Raw genomic sequence first — 9,809 nt, 5'->3', positions numbered from 1 at the left:
GTGCGTGATACTGCCTCCGGTCGTAGAGAACTCTTTTCAAATGAGTGCAAGAAAATAAGTGCTGTTTAAGAAAAAAGAAATAGCCGTTTGTCAAGGAAAAGGAACAATACCGTGACGCTGATGTAACATGTTATCAGTTCTAGACTTAGATAAGCAGATGGTAGATTCAGACTAGTTGCGTAACTCGGTTGCTAGTTTTTTATTAACAAAAAAAAAGGATATAATCCGCGCAACGCAGAAATAACGATATGTTAATTGCGAGAAGAGCATTCTACGAAATTAATATAAATATACAGATTTTAATACGTACATTTGGCGCGCGATTCTAAGAAAATGACCAGCATTGAAACAGCGGCAGGTAGACATTGCTGTAAGAGTAAAATACTGCCAACCGGATATTGGCTTCGTAGAGGCTGAAGGAGGCGTAGCTGTGTCACACACAGCACAACGAAACGCGAAACACATAGCTATCATGTTCGACGCGCATATTGCAGCACAGGAAAGAGTTAACCTTCTATGATACACTCCGAAACACTCACGAGACCACAAAGCAGATATTTCGAAGTGACTTTTCGTATTACTTAATTTATATTTTCAAGAATACCTAATGAAGATCAAAAAACATCGTAGACATTGAGATGCTTTATTATATAATAACTTATTGATGTTATCTTAAATGTAATATATTAACAAAATATTTACAGAATAAACGGAATAAAATATTCTTTTGGAAACAGTGCAGTTTCAATCTTCAATGTCTATATGATCGATTAATTATTACGATTAATTCAAACATATTTATTTCATTATTTATCCAAAACATATTAAATATCGTATAGTAAATTGGCATATAGAAAGGAAGCAACTTTTTTTCCTACCTTGTTTTGCTCGAACGGATGAAGATTAAGGGAATCACGTTGTGTTTTGAACTTTATCTTGTTGATACGTGCTTCTAGTCTGATCTAGTCGATCTTGTGCTTCAAGTCTGAGTGACTCAAGGTTCGCGCTGCGTAGCTGCGGGGCATTTAAATAATCTTCATTCAAGATCACGTCCCACGGTCAATATTGGCTGTAAAAATAAAAGTTTGAGTCAGCGTCGAATCAGCATTTAGAGATCATTGTTTGCCTCCTGTACATTCATTGGTTGCCCGTAGGCACATACAACGCACACACGTGCACGCATAAATACGTGCACGTGTACACAATTATCTACCCCCTACAGATGTTCAAGAATATTAGTAGAAGGAGGTTATCTGGTAAAACTGGAGACAGGCGGTCGGCCAATATAGTTGTGCGAGTGACAGCGCGATCCACGATTGAATGATCGCGTGATTTCGCTTTTTCGCGAACGAGTTACGATCAAGTAACACACTGATCCGGGGATTTCATAGATATTAAATGAAATAGATCATTGATCTATCTGCTATCATGCCGCAGGGAAACGAGAAGAACAGCAATTGTGTCGAATCGAGGACTCCAGCAAAAGATCACGAGCTTTCAATAGGAAGTGACTCGAAGAATCAGAGGACTCTCAGCAAGCAGACGTCCGATGTCAAGAAACAGGAAGATTTAAAAACTTGCAAAGGTGCCGACAATATGCCGGAGCTTGAGAACTATGACGAGGTGGACGACGAGCAGATCACCCTGGATTTGAACGAACCACCGCCGGAAGTCATGGAGTACGCCAGAAGGGAATTAGGAGAAACCGAGGAGGTCAAGTGTCAGACGTTACAGGAATTCCGCGACATGATATTCGGTAATTCGAATTGTATATTGTTAGTTTGAAACGATAGTCTACAAAGTGTCGATGCTGCAAAATCGACAGTGCAGTGCGAATTGACTGAAAGAAAAGTGTATACAATCGCAAATTAAATAAAACAAAACAAATAGTTTGTGGTTCCAACAATAAATTCAATTCAAGAAAAATTCCTATAGAAACCTCCGCGGTTGTTAGTGCGTAAATAATATATTCATACATATACGTATATATAAGGCGAAAAAATGAAATTCGCAAACAATTAAACTCTTATAGTACCTTTCTTGTAATGAATATAATCGCGAAGTTTTAGATTTTATTGTCAACAGTTGTTTGTAATTATTAGCAATTTGAATATTAGCAATAATGTTGGTATTTCTGTAAATGTACATATTTAATTTCTATTGTTATATTCGTAAATACAGACTTAAAATTGCATTTTTTAGAAAAGAATTAAAAATTTTTTTAATTAAAAAAAAGTTAGCAACAATGTTTCCATAAATGTACATTTCTATTGTTATAAATATAGAAGCAAGCTATTTCTCTTCTTTGGGCTAAAAATTTGAAGAAAGAATTTAAGGAGATCCTAAAGCCATCTTTATTACCGGCTAAATCGTAATTTTTGTGTAACAATTACCATACTTTTTTCCTCTTTTACAGATTCGAAGATCCTTTTCTACGATTGAAGTATATGGATTAATATCTATCTGTGAGGTGGAGTTTATGCCGAGAACGACAAAAAATTTCGAAATTGATATCTTATCCCGGATCTACAATAGATTTTTAAGCCTTAAGCCGTAAGGAATGAACGAATCACAATCAATTATTCTTCTCGCATTCGACTGTAGTTGGTCAATTTCTTACGGCTTAAAGTTTAAAACACCTATTATAGATCGGACGGAAAGAAAAATTTTTTGTCGTTAAACTCCACCTCACAGACAAGTATTAATATGTATACTTTAATCCTGGAAAGGAATTTTCGAATCTGTAAAAAAAGAAAAAAGTAATTGTTATATATATACAAAAATTACTATTTAGTTGATAATACAGACGGCTTTAGGATCCCTTTAAAGAAGATATTAACAACTGTGTTTCTATAAATGTACATATTTTTTGTGTTATAAATATAGGATCAAAATATTTGTCAGAAAATGGCTGCGTTCAGCAGAACACAACAGTTTTGCAACCGTTTTATAATTATTTGCTGAGATAGGACCATTTCTCTTGACCTAAAAGCATAACCCAACCAGCGCGAAGAAAATTTTCAATAGTTGCAAAATAAACGTTCTGCTGAACGCAGTCATTCTCTCTCTCGTGAATCAGCTAGATATATTTAAATTATTTAAAACATGACTAAAATTCATAGAATTCATAACGTTTCGCGAGTAAGTAGAAAAATATTGTCACATTTACATTATTCGGTGTTAACAAGATTCTGTATGCATTCTCTCACAGAGCTAGGCGAATGTTTGCCACACAGGATGGACGACGCTTTTCTTATCAGATTTCTTCGCGCGAGGAACTTTAATATAAAGAGTGCGCATAAGCTGGTGAGTTATAGATACATAGACATTGACAATGACAGTTGCAATGAAGCGGACAGTTGAAATCGATGAAAGAGGCGTACGCTTTTATTATTAAAAGTACGCTCGCGCCAATGCGCTTTTTGTCACGTAAAGCTGATAAGAGTTTATCGTGCGCAGAAAGAATGTCAGTCATGAGACAAAGAAAAATGCTGTAACTGCAAAATTGTTAACAACATTTGGTTCGATATATGCTGTGGTTGGAAAATGTATAAAAATAAACAGTTATCAGCATTTATTAGCAAGCCTGCGATATTTTGTATTCAATTTTCCTCAAAAGATATTGCAGACTTATTATTGCTATTAAATGCTGATAAGTGTTTATTTTCATACATTTTCCAACATATGTCGAGAGAGCGAAATGTAATTAACAATTTGTAATAAAAAGTTATAATGATTGTGAAGTAACAAATCAAATTTATCATTTTTAGATTAACAACTTTACGATATATTTATTCAATCTGATCATATAACATTATTCATCAGCTGGTTCACGTTACTTATCTAGAAATGAAAGAAGAATCTTTGAATTTAATTATGCATAAATTATACCGGATAATGCTTATAGATATAAAATGTAAAACTAGTTACATAAATAAGAGTAGGAGAGACCGGTGTTTCTTGGCATAATATTCATAATTTCAGCAATCGATTTTTTAAATCGATTTTAACTAATTATTATGATTAAACTATACTAATATGATAAGGGCAACCTTTCTCTATATCCCAGAGAATCGATCTTGTTTTTTATTTTTACTTTAGGTTTTTTATAGTAAGTGAAACACGATCGAACTACTTTATAGCCAGTTTGTCTTGATGGTGGGATAAATTTTCATATAATGTGGTGTAAGTTTACTAAACCACGAACTCCATATCAAATTAATGACGTAATAGAAAAAACATATTGCGGATATATTCTGATAAATATTATATCTCTTAAAGTTATTCTGTAACGATTGAATTCTATTACAGAAAAACAAATGTAAACTATTTTAGATGTATAGCTTGCTTCAATACAAAAATATTAAATTAACTGAAATATTAACTGAAAACATTTTGTCAGAGTCAAGTTGTAATTGAATACGCGATAACAAGTCAAGCTTAACTTATATGAGTCATACTCCATTTTTACACACAATGTACATCTCTACATACGTTTCAATTTTATTTAAAAAGTTCTTGTTATTCAAAATGTGTAGCATCAGAAACTTTTTTTTTAATTAATAACCCAGTAAGCAAAAAATCATTACTACAATGTTATTACAAGTACACTCAATAATATTTAATAAAATATGTTGTATTTAATGTTGTATAACATTATTATGAACAAACTTTAGCACTGATTTGAAAATTTGAATATTATCGGAAATATCGTTACAAATAATGTTGTTCTAATCAACTTATCAGAAACATTGATTGCAACATTGTGAGAAATGTAGATTCTGAAGTAGATTCAAAGTGAAAAACATAAGAAGAGAGAATCATTAAGAGGATCCTAAAGCGAAGCTCGAATGAGTGAAACTCCGATGAAGTCACCAAAGATTGCTGTTTTTCCAACGCATCAACATGTCTTTATATACTACCATACCAACATCTCACGCAACCTATGATACATGCAGTCGCACGAACGTGTCAATTTTCGTATAACAAATTTATCGCGATAAAGCGTTTAAGTCTAATTCTAAGAACTCGACGTTATTTGTTCGTGCAAACTATGTGTTAGGTTTGTGGATTACTATTTCGTAAATACAGACAAAACTTTCGTATCAAGGAAATGTTACTATGACTTGACAGTTTGAGACGCCATGTTACAGTAAGAAATGATAAAAAATATATCAATTTCGAAATTTTTGATTGTCCTCAGCATAAACTCCACCTTACAAACACGTATTAATGCGTATACTTTAATCCTGGAAAAGGATTTTTGAATCTGTAAAAGAGAGAGAGAGAGAGAGAGAGAAAAGGAGTATTTTTTATACAAAAATTATATGATTTAGTCTAATACAGGCGGCTTTAGGATCCCCTTAAGTATCAATTAAAGTAATGTTTTGCAAACTAGTTATTCAGCATTTAGGAACATTGATTCAACATTTATTTATCACATAAGTTTGAAAGAATATTAAATTCCTGAATTAATTTTTATGTACACAAAGAAAAATGAAATACTTTCAAAATACATTTAATTTACTTTTATTTTGGAGGGGGGAGGGGGAAAGAGAGAGAAGGGGGGAGAGAGAGAGAAAAAGAGGGGTTTTATACACCTTATAGAAATCATTTCATTAAAGCATGGGTAAAAATTTTTTAATAATATTGTGCCTTTTATTCTGTTCCATGTAGTTTTTTCTACGAGAAATATTACCCCGTTACGCCTATCTAGTGGCGGTACTTAAATATTCGAAAATACATATATGTATTATTATTAGATAATATTTTAATAATGACATTTAAAAAATACATGAAAATGCTGATAAAATTCATATTAATTCAATATTTCAAAATTTTTATCTTATACACGTTCCTTATATATGTTCCTTGCTTATTATACGTCAAGCTGAAGAACATTAATACGAAATTTTGAAACATTCGGAAAATTACTTGCCCCTTTTTTAATTAGATTTTGTTTGTTTTATTGTAGATAATACTTATTTCGTTTAAATAAAACTTAAAGAAAAGTATCTACGTTATAAAAGAGGAAAAGAGATATATTTTGCGATAACTTTTCCATTGTTTCTTTCGCCATAAATAGAAACGGGACGCAATGCCTACTTGTCTGTTACGTTAATGTACCGACCTTCTTTAAAGCCTGATACTTTTATGCGATATTTATTATTAGATAAGTGTTTTTAATACCGTAAATATGCTTATATAAATTATTAATAAAACAATTACGGTAAATATTATGTGCCAACAAAATATTTAGTCAATATCAAACCGTCTTTAAACGAATAAAGTATATACAGTGGTTAATCTTTAACACATGTTACGAATAAAGTATATATAATGGTTAATCTTTAACACGTATCGAATCATAAAAATATTCATGAGCAATAGAATAAGATAAATATCTGAAGAATTAATCGACATAGAAAAAGAGCAACAGTTTTTAGAAGAGCAAAACTTTAAAAGAAAATTTTTTTAAAAGTAAATTAATTTATATAAAATAACGTATGCATAATTTATTAAGAAAGAAAGAAAAATATTTCTTCAAGTTTTTATAATTCGCACTCCTAAATTTTCCAATAATATGTATTTAAATGGTCTTCTCTATAGAATTAAAGACATAGTTTGAGAGATATAAAATTATAAATTAGCAAATATAATACTTAATATGCTAGAGTAATTAGGCCGAATCATGCATTTTTCTGTAATTTACGCAGTTCGATTTTAGAAATACCTAAGTATTAGCTAGTTTTTATAATGGACATTGCTTATTTGGCAATTAAATAAATGTATCTAATTTATACATGTAATAGCAACATAAATATTGCAAATCAAATATTAAATGATCTATAAATAATTACGTAGGTAGATATTTATTTTTTTTGAATGTCAGAAACTCAATCCTAAACAGTAATTTTAGTCTCGTTTAGAAGATTGCGTCATTTAGGATCATTAGCGGAATTGGATATTTATAAAAGTAATAAGAAAGGTTTATTATGCATAGTTATGTCCAATGTAAGCCAATCAATTCAAAATAATTGCAACAATAATCTGCATATTGTTTTCTCTTCTGTCATTAATTTTATCAAGAATAAGTAATCTAAATTGATTTAATCGTATCATATAAAATCTGTCTTCTTTTCTTTTGTTTATGTTTGTATTAATTTTTATTATTTTATTTTATATTTTCATTATTTTATATTATCTTGGATTGTGTGCTCTGTGTAATTTAGTTCGAAATCTTTTTACGCAAAACAGTAAATTTTTCTTCAAAAATGTGATTGTAAATAATACTGATAACAATGATTATTGATAACAACGATTATTGATAAAATTATTAATTGCTTCAAAATATTTTTGTCCGCAAGATAAGAATGTCATTTTGAATTCTATTGTTTATGAAAGTTCATTAGGAATGTTGAAATAACGAGTATTTATGACCTTTGTAGGCAATTAATAGTGAAAATACATCGATAGATAAAGCGCGGACATGAAGCGAAACTCCTAGTTGCACAATTATGTCAGGGTGAACTGATCTACCTTTCAAGATCTTTCAAGACCTTTCAAGAAATACCTGACGCACTTGTGTATTCCACGAGAATTAGCGAAAGTAAAAATCTAGCTTTTTGGGACAGAGCAATTATTAATTCGCTTTTAATAATTGATCCAATGACCACAGTATAATTTCAACATTTTAACGAAAAAATAAAATAAAGATTGATATAGATTTAAAATAATTCCCCATCCAAACTAGTTTTAAGACGACTCAATCGCTATCTCTCTATCGCTCAATTCTCTTATCTGCATATGCATAAGGAAACAAACGGGCTATTCATATATACAATTGACGAGAACAGCCGATGAATAATTGACTAATGATGTAGTTTATGTCAACCTAACAATCAAGAATTCATAATATCTTATATTAAATTGCGATAATGAATGGAATGAAATGTTCAGCGTGTGTGATCAGCGTTAGCTTTTATAATGCAAATTTCACGGAATACGATAATTTTGTGACATTTGCTCGTGAATGATAGTACACAGAACGTCGAGGCCTATTTCTCTCAAGAAATCTTTCGATAGATAGTGAATTACTATAACTTCAAAGAGGAACATCCGGAGATCCATCAGCAGCTGAACTCGGCCGAGATGAGGTACATAGGTGAAGACAATGTGATCACGGTGCCGTCGTATAGGACCCAATGTGGTAGGCGCTTAATGATCTACCGTTTTGGCAATTGGAATCCGCGTAAATATCCTACCGAGATGCTCTTCAAGGCTACAGTTGGAATCCTCGAAATCGGCATGCTTGAACCCAGACAACAAATCATGGGTGGTATAGCCATTTTCGATTTAAAGGATATCTCCATGACACACGCATGGTCCGTGACGCCTCAGGTATATCTGATGTCTTGTTATTATTTTTCCTCTTTTTTTCCTCGGTGAAAAGTTTTGAAAAATGTTTTATAATTAAAAACAAAAATAATAATAAAGGTCAGGTATTAATGTCTCATAATCTTTTTAAGAATTTTGATATTTTAAATTAGTAAAAATATTCAAAAAAATACTTTAAACTTTTTCAGAATTTATAAAAGTTTCCTTCAGAGAAATTATAATATGAGAAATCTCAGAAATTAGAATATTTTAAAATTCATTTATATAAAGAATTCTAAAAAAGATGTAGACTTTTTCAGCACTTCTGTGAAAATGTTCCAATTGATAAAAAAAATCTGAGAAATTTTCTAAAAACCTTATAAAATTATTCTAAAAAATTATAAAATTTATTCAAGCAGAATACAAGACATCATGACATCAAAATAGCGTTAAAATTATTTCTAAGTATCATAAAAATGAATGATCACTAATAATAAAACGATCACTAAAAGTCACTTTTTAATCATTTATGATTTACTTTAACGTTATTGTGACATTATCGTGATTTGTTCCGCTTAAGTTTCAAAATTCTGAAAAATGATGAAAAATCGTAAGAAAAGTGTTTATCAGGGTTTTATTACATGGAATTTGAAATTATTTGTAGATTGTTTGTGATAAATATAGTTGTACAAAATTAAAAATGGCAAAGGAGCACTAATGTAATAATACATCAATATAAGACATGAAGATGAATTCTTCTTTTAGGTGGCAAGCATGATGTTGTCTGTGATGGTAACTGCGTTCCCCATTAGAATTCACGCGCTTCACATCCTTAATCAGTCGTGGGTCTTCGACGCGATCTTCGCGGTCTTCAAACCATTGCTCGATACCAACATGCGAACCAAGCTGTTCTTCCACGGTAACAATTACGAGAGTCTGCACAAACACATCTTGCCCCAGTACTTGCCAAAAGCATACGGGGGCGTAAGGGAAGAGCTGCCCTACTACAAATGGATTCAATCCATAATCAAAGATCCGAAAATTGTCGAGGAGATGGATAAAATGGGATACATTGTTACGGACGATATTCGCGACTCTTTTTCATGAGTAAAGTTAATCGAATTCTGAGAGAGGCGAGTTTTAGAAAAATTTTAAAACTTGTATGTATTTTTTATATACATGACATGCTACTCAGCAATTAGTTTGCACGTTATTATCAGGTAACACCATTTAGTTTTTTTATTGTATCTTTTTATTGGATCTTTCGATTAAGCATGTACGTTTTAAATATGTTTTATACAGTTTGTTTTATATTAATTTTAGATCAATCTTAACCTTAGAACGCTATTAATATTGAGTAATACAGTACTGCTATCAATACGTAAATTTTACATACGAAGAAATAGGCCACTCTTAATTAATAACACAAAATT

At 31.2% G+C, this 9,809-nt stretch overlaps 1 protein-coding gene across 1 annotated transcript; it reads left to right on the top strand.

Moving 5' to 3' along the window:
* Positions 1-890: 890 nt before the first annotated feature.
* Positions 891-9,809, top strand: LOC108758449 (alpha-tocopherol transfer protein). The gene is made up of 4 exons (XM_018503445.1): positions 891-1,756; positions 3,212-3,306; positions 8,086-8,400; positions 9,142-9,809. Exons 1-4 carry the CDS (start codon positions 1,429-1,431, stop codon positions 9,481-9,483), a joined length of 1,080 nt encoding a protein of 359 aa, XP_018358947.1. The 5' UTR covers positions 891-1,428; the 3' UTR covers positions 9,484-9,809.

Source organism: Trachymyrmex cornetzi, unplaced genomic scaffold (assembly GCF_001594075.2).
Source record: "Trachymyrmex cornetzi isolate Tcor2-1 unplaced genomic scaffold, Tcor1.1 scaffold156, whole genome shotgun sequence".
NCBI classification, from domain to species: domain Eukaryota; kingdom Metazoa; phylum Arthropoda; class Insecta; order Hymenoptera; family Formicidae; genus Trachymyrmex; species Trachymyrmex cornetzi.
This window is presented reverse-complemented; position numbering and strand designations above follow the sequence as displayed.